The sequence below is a fragment of the Phyllostomus hastatus genome, unplaced genomic scaffold (genome assembly GCF_019186645.2).
Source record: "Phyllostomus hastatus isolate PE091 unplaced genomic scaffold, TTU_PhHast_1.1 phas_contig_40, whole genome shotgun sequence".
In the NCBI taxonomy this organism is placed as follows: domain Eukaryota; kingdom Metazoa; phylum Chordata; class Mammalia; order Chiroptera; family Phyllostomidae; genus Phyllostomus; species Phyllostomus hastatus.
Window position 1 is genome coordinate 37,182,061 of NW_025333872.1, and position 20,753 is coordinate 37,202,813.

At 39.3% G+C, this 20,753-nt stretch overlaps 1 protein-coding gene across 3 annotated transcripts; it reads right to left on the reverse strand.

Annotated features, from left to right (window-relative positions):
• Positions 1–164: 164 nt before the first annotated feature.
• Positions 165–20,718, reverse strand: PGM3 (phosphoglucomutase 3). 3 transcript variants are annotated; one of them, XM_045842633.1, is made up of 13 exons: positions 20,646–20,718; positions 18,700–18,905; positions 16,965–17,149; positions 16,034–16,101; positions 11,761–11,894; positions 10,129–10,324; positions 8,312–8,469; positions 7,812–7,895; positions 5,905–6,003; positions 4,134–4,247; positions 3,138–3,260; positions 1,888–2,061; positions 165–593 (listed from the first exon to the last, which is right to left on the reverse strand). In XM_045842633.1, exons 2-13 carry the CDS (start codon positions 18,901–18,903, stop codon positions 504–506), a joined length of 1,629 nt encoding a protein of 542 aa, XP_045698589.1. In that variant the 5' UTR covers positions 18,904–18,905; positions 20,646–20,718; the 3' UTR covers positions 165–503. The 3 variants fall into 3 exon arrangements, with proteins under 3 accessions (XP_045698589.1, XP_045698588.1, XP_045698587.1); XM_045842632.1 differs by having other exon boundaries at positions 20,622–20,713; XM_045842631.1 differs by having other exon boundaries at positions 20,548–20,701.
• Positions 20,719–20,753: the final 35 nt, after the last annotated feature.

Sequence of the window (20,753 nt, forward strand, 5' to 3'; positions counted from 1 at the left end):
TGGTAATTTCAGAGGTAGATCACTTAAGAATCATTCTGAAGACACTGCTGTGGAAAAATGGGTTATATAAAGTCTTTTCCACTCTCTCCACCTGTATCAACAATGGTGAAGACTGCAAAGTGACATCCTGGTTAGGTAATGGCAATAGAAAAGACATCCCAAGGTGTTGGTAATAAATAAGATTTAATTTTCTGGCAGCTCTCACAAATTTTTCCCAGCATATATTATAATCATACATGTAAGTGCCAATATTTTATATTAGTGAGACTGAAACTAGAGGTAAGTCTCATTTTTTAAAAAGATGAATTTAACAAGCGTAAGGCTACCCATTTCTAAAGAATTATTCTGGTAGTGTTTAAGAAAAATAATCAGATCTAGAAATAATCCAGTAAGGTGCAGTAAACATTATGATTATAAATGTGTTTGAACCTGTCACAATGGCAGTACTACTGTTATGTAAAAACTTCTTAAAAATCTAGTTTCTCAAGATATAAAAATTGTCTTCAGAAACGTGGTGGGGGACGTTCTCCAACTCCTCCAGCCAGCTGAAATACTGCCAAGCTCACTTCATGGGCAAGGCTATCCGCACTTTCCTGAAAATTACATGAAAATTGATTAGATGGGAGGGACAGCATCTACCATGTTACTTGCACCTTTGAGGGAAGGGGAGGGAGCCTCCTGATTGTTTCACTATCATATTAAGATGAAAACATTTCTTTTTCCATCTTTCAGTAGCAAATTCCAAGACCCTTAAATAAATGGAAAACAAGCTAAAGTCTTCCAAATAAGGTAAGTTCTTAATCAAATAATAAAATTAATTATTTCAAAACTGAATAAATGTAATGAAACCTAGTCCTTGAAGGCAACAAGGCCACAATTACATAAGAGGCCCTGGATGTCCTTTCCTCGCCCACCATATAGTGAATAAATACAGGGTCCAGCAGAAGTAAGGCTTGCTTGAGTGTGGTTGGTAGGGTATGTGAATATCTCTCACGAAAGAGACAGCAATTTGAACATTTCACCTAAAATGTCATATGGTGAGCCTGAGTATGGTATTATGTTACAGAATCACATGCTTACGATTCTGTAATAAAAAAGGGGTGTTATTTGTGCCAGACCCTGTATATTTACTATATTCTGGGATGGCCTAAGGCTTCTGCAGAAAAACTGCCAGCTACTGTATAAATTAATTGAAAATGTCTCCTTCTGCGTCCCTATCCAATGTACTTTATTTTCCCTCTGCTGTGCAAACATTTTTATCAAGGATTTATGGTGATGGAAAAGACTGTATTGAGAGGGCAAATTGTAAATCTCCAGACCACAAAGTCTTGCCCTATCACAAAAATAGCAGTAGCACAGGGCAAGACTGGCATTTAATGGAAATATTTTGAAAAGCAAACTGAAAGTCCAGAGACAAAGATGAATTTCAGGCAGCATGGATTATGATACCATTTTATTTAGAAATGAACCCCTAACTTGGTTGTTTTTATAAAGCAAATGGGTTATGTTTTTATAGTAGAAAAACTGGATAACTATTCCAGTCTACATAAGTTGAATGAGTCAGACTAAGTACCTACTAATTACTCATTCCACAATTAGAATTATGACACTTTCAGGAAGTGTAGAGTAAATCAAAAGAAAAATATTTAGGGAAATAAACTGAGTGGTATAATTTTGTTCAACTGTGTAACAACTGACAAAAATAATTTTGCAGTCTTAAAATGAACCCAAAAGGTTCTATAAACAAGTATGAAAGACATTAAATCCTTATTTATCATGTGAGATTTCAGCAGTATTAAAATAGTTTTCATCTCTACCACCACCCCCCAATACCTATGTTATCATTAGACTCTCACTGCACATATTTCCAGAACTGTACCAGCTTACTTGTGAGTCTGCTTCTGCGTACACTCGGACTACGTCTTCAGTACCAGAGGGCCGGACGAAAGCGCGGGAAAGCTTGTACTTCTTCACCAGGTTGTTGATTGCCTCCTGTAGTCCTGGGGGCGTGACTGCTTGCCTTTCAGCATCAGTGGTGCTAATAACTTGCCTGTCTGCAACCTATGCCAAAGCATTTCATATTTTTTATTATATTTCACTCCCTTTTAGAAGCTTAAGCTGTTCACCGTAATTCCCGCCAAAGGATTATGGCCATTTCATTTTAACAGTGGAGCTACATTTCAGTTTATTGTTATCACAAATACAACACAAAGTTCCAGATCAAGTGTACCGTGAAACTGCATTAAAGTTTTAAAATTCTATTATTTATTATCACTTCTTAATGTTATTAAGTTCAACATATTTATATAGTTTGTTTCTTCAGTGTTTCCTCAGTCTATAAAGAATTACCTTTAGCAAAAAGAAATAACATTTCCACAGACTTACACTTACCCCTAAAGTAATGGCCAATAAATGCTGTATGACTTAAGTCATTAATCAAATAACCTTGGGTTGCCACTTACCCTTCTTAAAAAAATTACCTATTATGATGAGAATTTCCTAAATATGCCAAAAACTAATCTGAACAATCAGCAGCCATTTCTGTGAACTCTGGATTTTGTATCTCTTACAAATCTGTTGATGAATGTGTAAGCTGGTATAAACCTATACAGAAATCAATTAGCCATTTATCTAAAATGCCTTTAAAAAACTTTCTCACTTTGAACCCATAGGTTTCTACTCAGCATCTAGCCTCAGGAAGTACTCTGTGAACCAAGAATAAAAAAGGAAATATTTTCACTCAAAAATATAGGCTAGCCAGGATTTGCTTCAAAATAATATAGGGATGTGGAGAATGTTTAGGACAATAAAAATCTGTTGAATCTGGGTATATAGGGGCTCATTATTTTGTTCTATTTGTATGTTTTAAATTTTTCATAAAAAAAATTTTAAAGTGACATGTGACATTATAAGTTTGGAAACCAAAACTTCTCAAACAATAGAATGGTTAAGAGCTCCTCTGTAATTTTTAAAGATATGAGAAAATATAATTAGATAATATTAATATAAGGCATTAATTTCTATGTAATATGTACATATGGGATGAAATGACACACTTGGGAAATATTTTTATGAAGTGAGATTTGAAATAACAGCTTTTAACCTTTAGAAAAGTAATTTTAAGATCATGGTCCCACCTTCACTTTGAGCTGCCTGTTGGGAAGATCCGTGTAGAGAGCGTCCCACTGCTGCACGGTCAAGCCCTTTAGAGCCAAGATGGCCTCGATCACCAGCATGTCAGAAATAGCATCTCCAGCTGCCTGCAGGACGGGGAGAGACAGTGGGAGAGACTGCTCTGATACAAGGAAAGCCAAGATGTGAGTGTGTCTTAGAAAACCAGTCTTAGTCTCCTGTGCATCCTCCCCCCTCCATGCAGCATTACTAGCTGGTGTGGATAAATATAAATGTGAACATTAGTGAGACCTGTACTGAAACTAGCTCTGGAGAAACTTGCCTTTAATCTTCTCCTTAGCTACAAAATGAAATAAGACTGGATAACTCTTAAGGTTCCAGCATTAACATTCTTTATACAATTAGTACACCATGATAGATGACATCATGCAACAGAGTGAAGGAATATGAGCTTTCACGTAAGACACCTTAAGTTGAAGCCATATTCTGCCACTTAGTAGCTAGCAGCCTTTTTTCCTTCATTTATGAAGTGACAAGTGTAATAACCCTTCTCCCTGTGTTAATGCAAGGATTACATGACAAGGTACATAAAGTGCCCAAAATGTACAACATGCTCAGTGTTACTTCCACCACTTTGCCACGTCCCGTGCTTTAGCTTGCTCTTCCATTGCCCTCAGCTACATTCGAGTCCCAACCATCTGTCCCATGTGAGACAACCAATTATTTTTCCTGAATTTCCTTGAGAAAATAGGTTTTAAAAAAACATGTTTAGTCAAATATATACACTCAGTAGCTGAATCTAGTGTCTCTAGGTGGAAGCTAACTCATTATACCAGAAAATTTTCATCAAAAAATGTAGGGTGAATGGAGCATACAGACGTTCTGCCATTTTGACATGTCAGTGGAAATCCCAAACATACCGCTGTTGTGAGGAAGCACCACCACTAATTTGTCCACCTTCTGAACAGGTAACCAAGAGCCCACCACCCCATCAGTTCTACCTGGTTAAATAAATCAATGATGTTTTCAAGCATCTTAGCAGCATTCTTTTTCTCATCTTTTGATTCTTTTGCTAGTTGTTTTATCTTCGTTTCAGCAGCTTTACTAAACAGTACCTGCAATGAAAGGGTACAAAAACCACAAAGCTCTACCACAGACTCAGTCTTAAGTACTATCATACTAGCTAAACCACTTTTGAAACTCTCAAAGAAGCAGAAGAAATTAAGGGGGAAAATAATGGCAGCCTTATAAGGTACAAAATTAATATAAGATCAAAGCAGAGCCCAAAAGATATTACTGGCAAAAAAGTTCCTTTATGGATTATAAAACTTGTTATCAAAATTCAAAGAGCTCCCCTTGCTGGTGTGGCTCAGTTGGTTGGAGCATCATCCCATAACCAAAGGGTTGTGGGTTCAATTCCCAGTCAGGGCATATACAGAAGACAACCAATCAATGCTTCTCTTTTGCACTGTTGTTTCTCTCTCTTCCTCTCTTTCTTTCTCTCTCTAAAAGCAATGAAAAAATATCCTTGGGTGAGAAAAAAAAATTTTTTTTGAGGAGCTGTTTACAAAGAAAATATCACCTCGGCAAAGATGCTCACATACATGGGCTCATTATGGCTGTCCCTCAGCCAGGTAAACCAGCTCTGTGCAGCCAGGTGCCATAAGCCTACCTCTATCCATTTTACCTTGAAGAACATAATTCATTGCAGCTGGTATATTTTTGTGTCCTAAAGTTGAGGACAACAGCTAAGCAAAAGTAGAAAGAGTGCTCATATTTATCATATTATAGCAAACGATGCCATGAATATTTATTATACGTCATGCTCCTCAGGATTTCCATCATCTTGAAATACCTTGCCCATGATGTATGTAGTGCCCTCAGACGCCCAGTGCTGAGGAGGAGCAGCACACCATGTTCAGCCACTTGCTGAAATACTTGCTTGTTGGTAAACTAAGGGGCAGGCTGGTCACTTGACGGAAACACAGACATACCCATTCATTTACCCTACGCCAGCAGAGCTGACCAGTTGCAACAGAGACATAGTCTCGAAGCCTAAAATATTTACCATCTGCCCTTCATGTTTGTTTACCGACCCCTGCATTAGATCACCGAAGTTTATTTTACTTGTATTTTCGAGGAAGGTATTTTTCTTCTACTTATATTCATTGCCTCTAGAAGCCAATTTTAAAATTAACGAGGGAACTTATTTGACCTAGATAACTATTCGTGTTGGTCACCTCAAATCCATGTATGAAATAAGGTGATGTATAAAACATTTAAAGTATGAATCTTTTGAATATACTAGCAACCACTTAATTACTTCAATTAAATTACTTAATTTCTTAATTTACTTTAATTACTCCTAATTACTTTAAACTCATTTCCAGTTGTTTATAACTTAATTCTCCAACTATCCAACACTTTTCAATTTACCTCAGTCACTGTACTTTCCCTTTTACCACCTATAGCCAATTGACAAATATTTTAAATGATCTATATACAATCTGCTCATAAAAAATTAAGAAGTACATTTTTACAAGAAACTATAAGAACAAATTAGCATTATTTCTTCACACTCAAAAAATATCACTGCAATCTAAAAGAGACCCAGTTTCACCGCACATGAAAACATATTAAGTTAACCAAAAAATCAAATTCTACCACTATCCCAATACTCAACAAAGTAGAGTATTACCTATCATTACCCAGATACAGAATTCCCACACAAAAAAGTGCCAGCTAAAGCTGTAACTATTTAAGAGAACTTACTGTGCCATGCCCATTTGCTTCAAAATAAACCCCAACATCAAATTCTTGAGCCTTGTGGTGCAAATGTTTTACACCAGTTTTAGTACAATAGACTGGTACCTATGAGACATTTTTAAAAACATGACAATTATTCAATCAGCAAATTCATTGTGTACCAACCATCTAGGAATATTCATAGGGAACAAAACCTGGAGCTTAATCTAGTGAGGAAGGCAAAGCAATGAAAACCCGAGTGGATACCAGGGAAAAAAGAAGGCACTTAGATGCACAAAGACGAGGGAAAAGGAAGGTGAGAGAGACGACCATCTCCTTATAAGTTCGCGCAAGACTGCAAGTGGAGGAGTGGCACGATCTGCTCCAGGAAGCTCAGCTTAGCTCCAGTGTGGAGAGGGGCTTAGGGTAGGGGCCTGCAAGCTTTTACTGTCAAGGGCTGGACACGTGTTAGGCCTTGCAGACCACATGGTCTCTATTACAATTGCTCAATTCTGTCACTGTAGTGAGAAAGCAGCCACAGACAACACAAAATCAGATGAGCATGGCTGCATTCCCATGAAACTCAAACAGGCAGCAGGTTGGATTTGGCCCACAGGCCGCTGCTCGTTAACTCGCCTGCTTAGATGGTCTACTAGGAGTTTTCTAGGACTAATCCCAGTAAGAAGTTATGGTGGCTGGATTAGCAACAGTGGATAGAGAAAGTCTTTAACAGATCTGATAAAAATGGTTAAGAAAATCTGATAGTACAAAACCGCAAAAAAAGATCCAGATGAAATAAGATCGACATTTGACTGGATTTAGGAAACCTAAGAAACTGCTAGGACTAAAAGTACTTAATCCATTAGAAAATGATTATAAAGTAACCATTCTGACATACTCAGTTTCTTAAACAAGGTATCTTACCTGTAAGAAAATTTTAAGACACAAAGGTATAACTAAAATATGAAAACAACCCTAAGTTCTGAAAAATACCCATGAAAGGCAGGCAACTGGGCCCCATATGGGAGTCCCTTGAGTAACATTACTGTAACCACATACAGGGTGGGGCAAAAGGAGGTTTACAGTCTTTCATATGGAAAATAATATAAATAAATAATACAATAAACTCATTTCACGTACTCACAACTATAAGCCTGCTTTTGCCCAACCCTTAAATCAGGTCACAAACTCCAGCCTCCAGATACATTTTAGTGTGCCTAGCCACTATTTCTTTTCAATTTTAAATCAGCTGCCAAGACTTAACAAATAGGAAATTCACATGGAAAGTCATGTGTTTAGTTCCCCTCGAAGAATCTGACTTAAGGTGAGAGCAGCTGGCTTGGGCACACTCCTCGCAGTCCCTGTCTACCTGTTGTCCTCCTTCACCTCACCTACCCAGATCATATAGGAAGCTGGCTTTGACATTCATTCCTGCTTTAAAATGAATGGAAAGGCAAAAATAACTAACAAAATGCAGGAACTTAACCAGGCATACACAATAGTTGGAAAATATTACAGTAGCTAGTGAGAAACAGAGTAAAGGTGAATGGACCCAGTTTGGGTCCTGACCGCTCTAACACTTTGTTAGAGCAGTGTGGCACAGAGGGCGGTCATCTGGCGGACACCGGGGAAATAATCAGAACCCAAATCTGCCAACCCAGAAAGCTTCTCCACAAAAGGAGAGTGAGAAACCAGTTTTATTACTGAATAAGCATTAAGTCAGACTTGTGATACATGTCACAGGCAATCTGCTAAGAGACTGCTAAACAGAAGGTCTGTTTTTGCATCAGGGACAATTCAATCTTTTGACTTCTATTTACCTTACATGGACAAAAGCTCAGCTTTATGCACAGCTTATTTACTTTTATGAGGGTATTAGTTTCCTCACAGAAATATCTTACAGTAGAATTTAGAAAATGGAAATGGTTTAGTACCTTCATAACTTCTTCAAGAAACCGTGTTGAACTTCCGTTTGCATATGCAGTTTGTACAACACCAATATTCAAATTTTCTCCAATCTAGACAAAAACAATAATGATCTTATATCAAATGTAAAGGCACTACAAAAAAATTTAAAAATTAAAAAAAATAAAAGCAAACAACAGAAATACTGACAAAAAAAAAGACATTACAAAAGCAAAGTTCTAAAAAATGACAAAGTTATCCACGACTTCAGCAGTGCTTTGGTTTATGCAATAAATGACTCAATGAAAATTTATGCAATAAGTGACTCAAAGAAAAGAGTAACTTCAGATTCCTAAACCAGTTCCCCAAAGTTGAAATAACTGTAATGACACCATTTCTTTCTGTATCTTCCAGCCACAAATATAGGAATTTCCCAAAAATTGTGCCTTTAAGACATTCAACTGACTGCTACAGAACTACCTCACCGTAAGTCCTGTTTTAAAGAGCAGTCAGCCGCCCCCCACCATACCTCCAACAGGAGCTCTTTGAGGAAACTGCTAATGAGTGCTGCTATCTTGTCTCCGTCTATGAGGTGAAAGTGACCGTCTGCATCGTAGTAGTAGTAAACAATTCTGTCTGCATCTCCATCAAAGGAACAGCATCTTTCATTGGACTTCATTTCCATTCCTAGCACACAGATTAAAAGTGCATTTCAGTCTAAAAAATGGGAATACAACTCAATATAAAGTTTGAGTTTTTTGCCTTATACTAGTTACAAGGGACAATTTTGTTTTCACTGAAGTATGATCACTGCCCTTACGTGTTACGTGTAAGCATGTCCACTATGATTATTCAACAAGTATTTAAAATTATCCTTCCATATACAAACCAGAGTCTTAATATTCAAATAGTATGTGGGCTTATTGGTAGTTTTTACAAGGTAAATTCTTTCACAGCTAACTGAAAAAAAAAAAAAAGCATTCAAAATCTATGCTGAAATTTGACATAATGCTAAAATAAAATTCTATTTGATACCAGCTAGTTTGGCAAGGCATGTTCCCATATAGTTTTTTGAAAGCTACAGGTATTTCTGAATGCAATTTATCTAGTCCTATGACATTCTTTATATATACAAAATAATCAGCAATAGATGAGGTATGTGCTTTGATTTAATTCAGATAGGAGTGATTTTTATTTGTTCACACCATAAATAATGAGAAACACTGGAAAGTAAAAACACAGAATTATAACCAATGAGAGACTTTGCCAGGAATATTACTAAGGCTGGCTACAGGGTACAACATAAGCCTCCTGAAAGTCAGGGCTCACAGTAGCCCCAGTGCCTATGGCAAGAGAAAAAAAGCTCATGATTTAGAGAATGGAGAGAGCAGGGCCAGAGAACTGAACGGTCAATGAAGTAACAGTCAAACCTAGCAATTCAAGGAAAAGGAGCTTACACTGGTTAATCAAACTTAAAGTTTAAATGCTTACTACAGCGAAGCAGAAAATACCATCAGTGAGAGAGGCACCGCGAGATCTGTGGAAGGCTGAAGGGCACAGGTCCTGCCTGAGGGGCTACGGCTGCTCCACTGCAGCCGGTTAATGTGAGAATGGACATCGTCTAATTTTGGCAAAGAGAAGCCAGATTCCAATATTTAAGTAAAATCAAAGCATTTTAAATGGTGGTAACTAAGGCAGTTCAACAGACACATAGAACAGACCAAAGAAAACACATCTGCAAGACAGGCTAACAACTTTGGATCTATAATGTAACTAAATATAGAACACCTCTTACCACAACCACACTCAGTAGGCAGACAGACTGCTCTTCGAACATGCTAACTGTGGAAAATGCTGATTTGGGGAACAATTACAATTCAGCAGTTGGAGTCTCTTTCTATAGTGTATTTAATTCTAAAATGAAAAATAGTGCTACTTAACTACTGCTATCCTCTAGGTCAGTGACTCTCAAAGTGTGGTCCGCAGACCAGCACTACTGAAAGAGCCCGGCGTGTGAGAGACGCAAATTCCGATGCTATACAAACCCCACCCAGACCCCCAAAATCAGAAACCCTGAGGCAGAGCCCAGGAAACTATGTCAGCAAGTTCTCCAGAATACCAAACTCCGACTGTGCTTTCCCCACCAGACTTCGCACATGTGGTAAGGAGCCCTGTGGCGTACAGGCAGGGAGAGTTCCGTGGGAATAGCAGTGACAGGTGCAAACGTGCCCAGATGTCTAAATGTGGCACATCAAAGACCAGCAACACCACTCTTCACTCATTCGGCCACTCCTGCTTGTTAATAAGGTTGGTTTCAAAGCTCCAGAAACAAATTTTTTTACATACCTTGTGGAGGCTTCTGATGACTTTTCACAAAGTCAGCCCCACATAAATGATTGAGTCTTCCTTCGGTCCCGACATTGAACAGCTGAAGCGAGAGCCCCTGGGAGAGGTAGCGCTCCATTTCCCCCAGCTTCAGGGCCCCTATGCCGTTTGCACAGTCAACCTTGAGGGACCGAAACCCATCTCCACTGCGGGAAGCCTTAGAAAGAAAGACACAAGGAAGAAAAATGTCAAGTTCTAAAGGCAACACTGAAGCATACATGTATGCTTGTACATGTTTATGTAAAAACTCTCTGTTATTTCAGTTAGCTCATCTAGTTCCAACCAAGACACAATGGAGTACACACATTCAGGTGAAAATCATAACCATCACGGTGAAATTTTTAAATACATTTTTGAACACTCTGACACTGGAATAGTTTCATGACTGAACGATTAATGGAAATGGAGCTTGTTAAACAAAAAATTAACTTTCATGCTGAAAGCCATCACTAGATAAAAAAGGACAATGTGCCTTGGGGCCCTGAGTCTGAAACCCCAGCAGCAGAGCTAGACACAGAAGGCAAATGACGACCTTCATCCTGCACTCTTGCAAGTGTTTTTATACATCACATACAGGGGAGAAAGATGTAAACTGTTCTGAAAGGGTTTACATTAGCTATGGACAAAGGGACCAGGAGAAGGTGAAGCAGGGCAGCTCTGGGATAGACGCAGAGTCCAAACAAGAAGTGTTCGCGCCCTTGGGCAGGTTGAGAGCAGATCTGGAAGTTCATAAAGAAGCAGAGGCCTCCTGGGGCTGGAAGACACCTGGCTATTCTCTCTTTAGAATAATCACAAACATAACACCTGGAACTTAAACTGAAGTTCCAACAGACACACTTGAATGTGAGCAGTCTTTTGTTAGCTGGTCCACAGCTATTAACAAGCTAACTGTTGTGTCTTTTGCTTTCTGGACACTGTAATTTAGAACATCTCAGAATTTCTTTTTTTTTTGGTCAAGCTTGATAAGCATTAGCCTCAATTAAGTGAGGTCCCTCAAAAATAATGTTATAGATAGAATGAGCAGTAACCACATCTGTCATTCTCTTCACAGCATATAATACCACTGGGCATTTTGTATGTTTTTTCTAATTGTCTGTCTCCCTTCCTTACCATCCTCACTTCAGAATATAAATACCATGAGAGCAAGGGCTTTGCTTTGGATTACCGTGCCTGACAAAAACATACACTCAATATCTGTTGATCAAGTGAATTATATTCCTCAAATCTCATCCAGGTTTAGCAAGCCAATATCCTCAACAAGGAAAATCTTCACAACAGTAGATACCTCAAGTGTGATGCCAATAACACAGACTTGCTTGAGAGTAAATTCATCTGAATGAATACTTATTACCACAAGAACACCACCAAGTTTGTTCCCCCAGAGCTCTCAGGCTGTGTCACATGCCTTGCCAAATAAATGCCCACACAGTTTGGATACAAGGGCCAGACCTGGGTCGCCCTGGAAAGAAAAAGATATGCCGAATTTTTGGAAAAAGGAAGAGGAGTGAAAACCTATGCAATTACAATAATAAATTGTTCCATTGCTGTTATTTCATTTACTTGAATCAACTCCAAGCACGTTCAAATTTTCACCTGTTTGGTAAGTTCCACAAAGGCCGCAGAGAGTTTCTGGTAGTAACCGTCTACGGTTGCCTTCCCATACTGGCCACTGGTATTCCGACAGTACACCATGTAGTGCAGCTGGGGCGTCGTTAGAAGGCCGTAATCTACCATAGAAATACAAAAAAACAATTTACCATGTTTCTTAACAAAGAGAAAAAAGGTTTAAATGGATTCGTAACATAGGAATTTCAGGGTGTCAAAAGACATCTCAGAAAACACAAAATGCTAACTTTCAAAAAGCACAAACATCCACTGAAGTCATTATGAATGCACATCACACAGTGGTCTTGTAATTTACAGTAAGAAATACATATTTAGCCTTTGTCCCCACTGCAGACAGAGCTTCTAAACCCTTGGAATTTCTTAAGCAAAGAGAGCAATAAATTGTCTTTTGTTACTTTAAAAAGGTGACCTTTGGAAAGCCCCCAGGTAACCTAAGGGCTGCTTGCCTGGGGAACCAATCACAAGATTAGAGGGTTGGTATTTTCAGCCCTGCCCCTCCCCCGGCCAATTTCAGGGAGGGAGGCTGGAGGGGCTAGCGATTAAGTTCAATCACCAACAGCCAGTGACTTAATCATTCATGCCTAGGTAATGGAGCTTTCAGAAAAAAATCCAAAAGCCCAAAAGCTCAGGGTTCTGGGTTGATAAACACATGGAGACTGGGAAGTGGCCTGGAACTCTGAGCCTCTTTCCACACCTCTGGCCTCACGCATCTTTTCATCTAGCCATTCCTGAGTTAAATCCTTTATCATAAACTGGTAACCTAGGAAGTAAAATGCTTCTTGGTGTTAATGAGCATTAACACCAAGCTGCTTTAGCAAATTAACCAAACCCAAGGAAGGGACTGTGAGAACCTCCATACTGGTCAGAAGCCCAAGAGACTGGGAAGTGAAGCAGGTGAGGGGATGGCATTCCTACGGGACTGAGACAGGATCAGGCACCACCCCCAGGTAGCCAGTGTCAGAACTAACTGTTCGGTGGCATTAGAAAAAATACACATTAGACATAAGCTAAATTCTAAAAATATATGAACTATTATTGGTAGCAAAAAAAAAAATCATTCAGTACAGAGAATAATAAAAACAGCAATATAGAAAAGTAGTAGTTGAGTTCTATTTCCAGTAACATTGCAAACTACATAATTATGATAGACACTCCTACAAACAACCAAAAGGCTAGATAAAAACTCTTTTTCCAGAAAAGAACTACAATGCCAACATGTTGCAGGGGAAGTAGGCCAAAATCAATGTAAGCAGAGGAACTCCAAGATTGGAGCCAAGGAAACGAGTTTTATTCTCTGAGCACTCCTCAAAACTTGAAATTGAGCTATGGTTTTCAGTGCAAAAAAGTCCATGTTGTTCTAACATGAGGAACCCAATAGAAGACCAGGCCCTCATGAAGCTGAGGCCCCGAAGGACTATTCTTCAGCGTAAGAGTGAGTCAAAAAAGTGAGTCAAAAGTCCCCTCCCAGGAGAGCCGTCTGGGAATGCAGTACAGCGGAGGAGAAAACCCATGACTGAGGAGCAATGAGCGTAACCACAAGCACAGACCTCCCGTGCATTTCCAGCCCAAATCCCCATAACTGCACAGGTCTGAAAGAACTTCGTCATCAGAGAACCATGTCATCAACCAGCCAGGTAGTACTCCCTGCACAAGCAAACACTAAACTCTGCCAGAGAAAGTTACCTTCATCATAAACCTCAAAAATGTCCCACAAATAATTTTTCAAAAAAATTACCAAAAAAAAAAAAGCCAAACAGCTTTCAATCAAAAATCTATATACACATACACACACACAAAAAGGTACCATGAGCAAAGAACAGGAGAAATGGACCAGCATCCAATAAACATTCAATGACTAAATCTGTCAACAGTCTTCAAAGTCATGCACCAGAGTCTACACTGGAGGCAATAAGTCATTTTATTCAATAAGATCTTGAGCCCTGCAGTTACAAAATAAGTGGTATTTTATGAAGCCAACTTTGGCTTTGGTAGAAAAATCAGATGAGAGAAACTCAAAAAAGTACGTAAGAGCTTAGACCAACTCAATGGAACTGTGTAAGGAGGGAAAACACCATTCCAAAACACATATTAAAGGACAAAACAAATTTTGTGACCGATATCAGAATTACTAAATAAACATTTACTAAATGATTATACCCAGTTACTCAATAAAAAGCACAACCATCTATTCCATTGATAAACCCAGAAACACAGAAGCCATTCTTCACAGCTCTATCCTCATCACATCACAAAAACCTTTGAATTGATTTCAGATTTTCCCATTTCTCTTGCTATCATCATCTTTGCACAGTCTAGCTGGTCTCTTTTTCTTTCTCACAACCTTCCTATCCCTCTCTAGACAAGTGCCAGAATGACTGTCTTAAAATGAAAACATAACCATACTCTCATGCACAAAATTCTTCAAAGGAATCCCGCTGCATTTGGAATAAGACCCAGATCTTTACCAGGACCTGTAAGGGTTGGGATGGCTTGGCCTCTGCTTACCTCCCTCATCGTATCTTCCACTAGCTTCCCCCATTCTCCCTGTGCTACAGCTCCATTAATGTTCTTTCATTTCCTGAAATGAATACCCTTAAGGTGAAGAGAGAAATGAAGTAGTTTAAAAAAGTAAACTCCAAAATTTTTAAACTAGAACAGTAAAAATGTAATGGTTCTAGAGACAGAATCAAAGTGCTGAAAATATCAACCATTCTAGGGATGGCAGAAGGAAGAGTTTTGGGCAGAGTGAATACAGAGCAAGGGCGGGCCACAGAGTGGAGGTGCCATTCAAACCAACGCATTACAAACTGCAGGCGGAGCTCTTTAGCGGGTCATGGAATCCACTAAAACATACCAGCAATTCTGCATTTTCTAATGAAATAGATGAATGCATATTGTGTATTATGGGTAAGTAATACTTACTGAAACTTTTATTTCAGTTATACACACAAGCACACATACACACATCCTGATACAAAATGGGTTTCGTATTATGGGTTGTGATGCGCAGTGAAATAGACTACTGGAGGGTTGTAAATAATGGGCATTCAGAAATGTCTGATGAATGAATTCATACGTAAATAAAAGAATATACACAGCTGCTATGGCAGTAAAGATGACCATTCAGACATCAGGCAGAGTGAAAGAAAGAAGTGAGGAATGGTCATATCAAGAGAGACAGAAGGAGCCCACAGAAATGACCAATAAGGAATAGTGGCCAAGGAAATAGAAGCTTAAACAAAGAGGGAGGTCACAGTATGGAAAGCTACCAAGATATCAACTGAAATAAAAATTTCAAAATATAAATTCTGAAAGCTTTTTTTAAGTTGCAGACCCTTTTGAACATCTCACAAAAGCTCTGAATTCTCTCCCAAGAAACTAAGTGCATGTGCAGGTAACATGTGCACACTGTACTGTGTGGAATGCAGGGTCCTGCAGTGTAACTACGCCCTCCCCGACCAGTCCCCAGGCCCGAGTTAAGAATCCCCACTTTTATAACAGCTACTGGATTTAGCAGTTAGAATTCAGAGTGTCAGGACTCACTTCAGTGGAAGACAAGGATGGAGACCGGCCTATAGTAGGCTAAGTAATAACTAGAGGAGCAAAGAGAGAAGCAAGCCAAGCGCACAGCTGGAAGAGGCCAGATTAACTGTGAAGGAAGGGAAGACACAGGCGCTAGAAAGGAGGCTGAAAGGTTAAGAGACAAGAAAAGATCTGACACTCGGAAAATTCACCTCCAAGCAGAGAGGAGTTGCTACATTCACAAGGGGCAAAATGGTTGCAAGAAGAGGATTCTAGTGTCTGTTTTTTGGCATTTAATACTTCGATTTGTTAAAATAGGTATGAAAAGCCTGTCAAAATTTAAAGTCATGATTTTAAGTAGACCAAAGACATTCCCCATCACTCTATGACAGTGACCAGCTATTAGGGAGTACCTGATACTGACAGAAACTCTGCTGGACTGACTTCAAGTAACTTCAAGGAGGGTTATATCAAGAAATTCAGCCTTACTAAAGGAAGTTGTTTAAGATGTGTTTCCTATGTATTCTGTATGTAAAACAAAATACACATGTCCAGAAAACTTTTATTTTTTTCATTTTAAAAGCTAGTATTTTATATCTAGTTCATTTTTAAAAAAACTTTATAGCATTTTCAAACCTTCCTAAAATAAATATCTTACTTTTCTAAGTTTTTAAAAAGTTTTTTAAAGATTAATTTACAACTCAGGATAACTACATACCATGAAATTGACCTCCTAAAACAGTGATGCCATCTATTACAGAATGTGCAAGTTTCTCACTGCTAGGCCTAGGAGAGAAAAGGGAAGAAAACAATACATCTCGTCCTGAAACCAACATGGTGGCTAATTCTGAAAACAAATGCTGAAACTATGTGCTACAAATATCAGAATAATAAGTTCACTGTATTTGAGCTGAAACCTATCAAGTCTGAAAACTCTGAAAAAATAATTTCTGTAAAGTATAAATAGTCTTTTATAATGTTATTTCTTGGAAAGATAATAACTTTTAAATGAATTAAGAATATAGATATAAAGAACATACTAATTACACCATATCCAAGTGCCTTTTCAAGCTTGGCAATAACTGCACAAAAATATCTTTTTGTAAAGGAAGTCAAAGCCTGTCAAATATAACAAATTTGTAAAAATAAAACGTTAATATTTTACAGTGAACTCCAGCACGAGAAAATAATACAAATACACCGCACAACAACACGATTATAAAACCAATCTCTAAAAATAATGAGTTAAAAGCATGCATTCTTTAGGGGAAAAAAGTAAACCTACCCAAGTAAAGGGGTGGGAGAAATCTATTAAGTGTTTCTCTCATGCCAAGAAATATATATTTTGCATGCACAATTTCATGTAACCCTCACCAAAACTTGCATTAGGACTTATCATCAACATCTCAGAGATGAGCAAAGGGAAGCTCCAACAGGTTAAAGTGTACAGTAAGTGTTAGAGTTGGTGTTCGGATGCCAAAAAAAGCAAGATGCAGCAGTGACTTAGTTCCCACATCCCACTACAAAGGCCAGGTGGGAAAAAGCCTCTCAGGGTGGTCCTACTGAATTTCTTTCAATTTGTCCTGGGCACTCAACCTCATTTATACTGAGTCCCCAAAGCTGCGTTCAGCGGTAACTCGGATGTTCACCTGGTATCTCTCCCAATCACTACGAAGGCATCTCGTTGCAGATCCACAGCAGCTTTCTTGCTGATGTCCAGCAACACACTCTGCACATCTTGCTCCTCAGCATTTGCCAAACAGGTAGCGTGTTCCTCCCAGGAAGGTGCCAGCATTTCACCCAAAGGATCAACCAATTTGACACCATTGTCTTCCTTAAAAGAAAATGATAAGTCATCCACGCATATTCAAAAGGATGAGCTGAGGAAGTAAATGCAAGCTGTTTTTCCTCCACAAAGGACAGTGATGGCACCAGTTCACCAGTGGCCCCTACTGAATGACACAGGCACTAGACTAGGCATTTTACATACATTAGCTCAGTAAATCCTAAAGACCCCACATATCAATCTATTATTCCTAGCATTATTCCAATCTGAGAAAAAGATTCAGATGAAGTAATTTGCTTATATTCATACAGCTAAGAAGCATCAGTGCTGACATTAAAAGATGAAGTCTATCTCCCTCTCACACCCAACAGACCACACTAGTTTTAAAAGGCTGACATCCGTGCATACTCATCAATGAGCGGACTAGGGCACAGCTGGAGCAGAGTGAGGGCACCTAGAGATCCTTCTCTCTACGACTCTAGACTCGAAGCACGTCCTGGCCATGTGTCCACCAACAGGTGGCACAGAAGCTGAAAACTAACTCCTAACCCTGTTCTGCTCAAATTTCTGAAAAAAATAAAGTGCAGTTTAGAGTAAGTGTCAACTGAAGAAAATAGCTCAAAATTATTTTAAGAAATTCTTCTGGAACTAACAATAAATGTGAGGTCTGCCTACAGGTCATTAATCAATTATGGGAATTCAGATATTTAAACACTTCACGTATTTATAGTGATGCACATTTATAAGTTGGGTCAGCAAAGTCCTCTTGTTTGGGGGAAAAAGGTTGCAATCCTTCACTAACCTAAATAGCTTTAATTTACTGTTGATTTAGCTACAAAGGCAAAAATCTCCTGCCCTATCAACAAAACAGAAGCATATTATTCAAACCATGTACAGGGTGGGCAAAAGTAGGTTTACAGTTGTTCAGAAGAAAAATACAAAAATAAATAAATAATAATACAAGAATAAACTGTTTTTGCATACTCAGAACTGTAACCCTACTTTTGCCCCACCCTGTATTAGTGAGCCACAGAATAAAATAGTTTAGTTGTGTCAAAAGGAATATTTTGATAAAAAATTGTCATGAACAACTAACACATCAGCCAAATCAGTATTTTGCCCTAAAGTCATTTTTGGATCCCCTGAACATCCTGTTTGGCTACTTCTTCAGAACAGGAAACTATTCCCTAGGTATAAAAAAAAACCTGTCTGAAAATTTTCAAAATGTGCTAAGTTTTTGCAAGTGTGTGCTCTTCCCCTACCTTGGTTCTATTAATTTCTGCTAAATTAACAGAGGTAAGACTTTTTATTACTGATATTTTGACAATACAACTAATTCGCAAGGACATTCTGTTATTTCTTTAAAATGGACACTCCCCTAAAAACGTTAACAGTCTCACTTCATTCCCGCCACACCCTCAAAGAGTCATGAGCTAAATGACCACTCACAAGAAAAAGTTGTATCAAATCCAAGTGCAAAAACCAATGACAAGGCACATTCCTAGGACTAGAATTTGTACTTTTGGTCAAACTGCTCAGACACACTAAGGTTTGATCTTGTAAAGAAAGGTTTCTTTCTCAGAGCACTAAATACATACCTCAGGATTATGTGATGCTGTTACCATGACTCCTATTGTAGATTGTGTCTGTTTTGACCTCAGAACGGCTAATAATCCCATGCGAAACATGACATGATCAAGATGCTCTGCTTTCGTCCTAAATCCAGCAGTCCCATATTGAAGAATGAGTCCATTGGGCTTGGCATGCAAAGCTGAGTGTTTCATGATAGCTTCTAAATCCATGCCTACAAAATTAAGGAATACTTTTCAGGCACATGAATAAATCTTTTCATGACCATTTCATTCAAAAATGCCACCCCAAACTAATAGGCATGCCTCACTTTAAACCTCCCCCAAGAACCATGTCTGAGAGAGAAAAGAATGATAAAGTAAGGCCTGGAGGTTAGTATTACCAGAAGATCTTGCCCCACTTATACTGTCACTCCAAGGCAGAGATCACATTATCTCCAACTCATCTCCCATTTTGGCTCCAGATGGGCCCAGCACAAATTTAAAATGGTCCACTCTCAACTAAAGTGAAGATTCCACACATAGATTCAGAGATTCCTACAAGAGCAAAGATCACCTCATTGTATAAAGAGGGCAGTTTAAGCCTGGGCCTCAGTTAGATAAGCTAAGTTCACATGGGTAGCTGGTGACACTGAAGCCTAAGGTCATATTCTCAAATGGACTGGACCTACATTTCCAAAATATCTGGGAAATCTGTGAAGTTCTTTTGCACTTCTTCCCAACCTACAGAGACACATTCCCAGATGAAAAGCAAAGGGTAACAGTCTCTTCTCCAAAACGTGACAGTGGATTTTTCTATTTTCATAAGGATCAGGACATCCCTCTAAATTAAGTTCTGAAACTGGCAACATCTTCCTTTTACCTTTAATTAAAAAAGAAAAGCAAACAACGGCCCTTAGCCATCTGGCCCTACTTAGTCCACTTAGTCACTTCTCTGGGATACTCCACTTAGTCCACTTAGTCAGTTCTCTAGGATACTCCAAGTTTAAGTGGCGCTTGAGCTTCCAACCTCAGTTGTAGGTACTACTCAACTTCCTGGGTCAGTCCCATTTCCAATCAGGCAAGAGATGAGGAGCAGTCCCCCAGCTGCGGTCCTCACCACAGGCCTATCTGGTAGGCATTATGGCTCGGGATACAGACAACAGCAACAAAGCAAGTATTGCAATAAAGCTAGTCATAACCTTTTTTGCTGGTGGCGTGTCTTGCCTTCAACTTGTAAAATGCATAACATCTGTGAAGTACAATAAAACTAAGCACTATAAAATAAGGTATGCCTGTATCTTGTTTTCTGTATTGTCCGTAATTCAATGAACAAAAGCTAAAGGCAATGGTGAAAAATGTTTGCTTTTGTTCAGTTGGCAAAAGCTAGCATTCAGCAAGCTACCTTAATTCGGTTCAAAGTGATCAAATCTCTTTCACAAGCAAGAATACATTTTGTTAAAAACTGACCAGTCGGTAATGTGCATGATTATTCACAGGGCGTAAACCAACCCTGCTAAATCCAGATTTTTTTTTTTTGAAGTTATGATGAATCCACCTCTGAACTCTAAAAGCGTTTTAGGTGCCGAAACTACTATCGATGCGTATGTGAACGCTTTTATTAAAAGTATTTCCAAGTCCACACAGTGCCCACTCTGAAAACGTTAGAAGTGTCCCCCGTCTTCCATTCGAACATCTACACCTCCTCTGTTCCTCCTATACCCTTCCGGCCCGAGGCCCCGAGACTCTGCCCAGGCGGGTGGGTGACACTGCGCAGCACAAGACCCTCGGGCTGGCCCACCAGCCGGTTTCCTCGACGCAGCGGCGAGTGGGTGTGTCCCGCACACGGTCCCTGTGTCAGTCCTTTAGCCTACTCACTAGCCTGTAAGGCGGCCGAACCCCCGTAGACCGTGACGTCCGGTTTCACCGCCAAGCCGCAGGGTCCCACTGACCTCTGCCAGGAGACTCGCTCTCACCTCCACAGAGCGGAGAAACTGCCTCGCGGCGGCGACTGGAACCACCCTGGAACTCTCGACCCGCAGACGTGGCCGTGCGTGGCTTCCGGCTCGTCGCCACGCCCCTCA

Bases quoted from the DNA above. Each gene is read 5' to 3' on its own strand.
- PGM3 (XM_045842633.1), bottom strand. From the start codon at position 18,903: ATGGATTTAGAAGCTATCATGAAACACTCAGCTTTGCATGCCAAGCCC. The intron at 3,261-4,133 runs GTAGAACTGATG...CCCGTCCTGCAG, and splicing joins TCATTGATTTATTTAACCAG to GCAGCTGGAGATGCTATTTC. The intron at 2,062-3,137 runs GTGGGACCATGA...GCTTTGGCATAG, and splicing joins ACAGGCAGCTCAAAGTGAAG to GTTGCAGACAGGCAAGTTAT.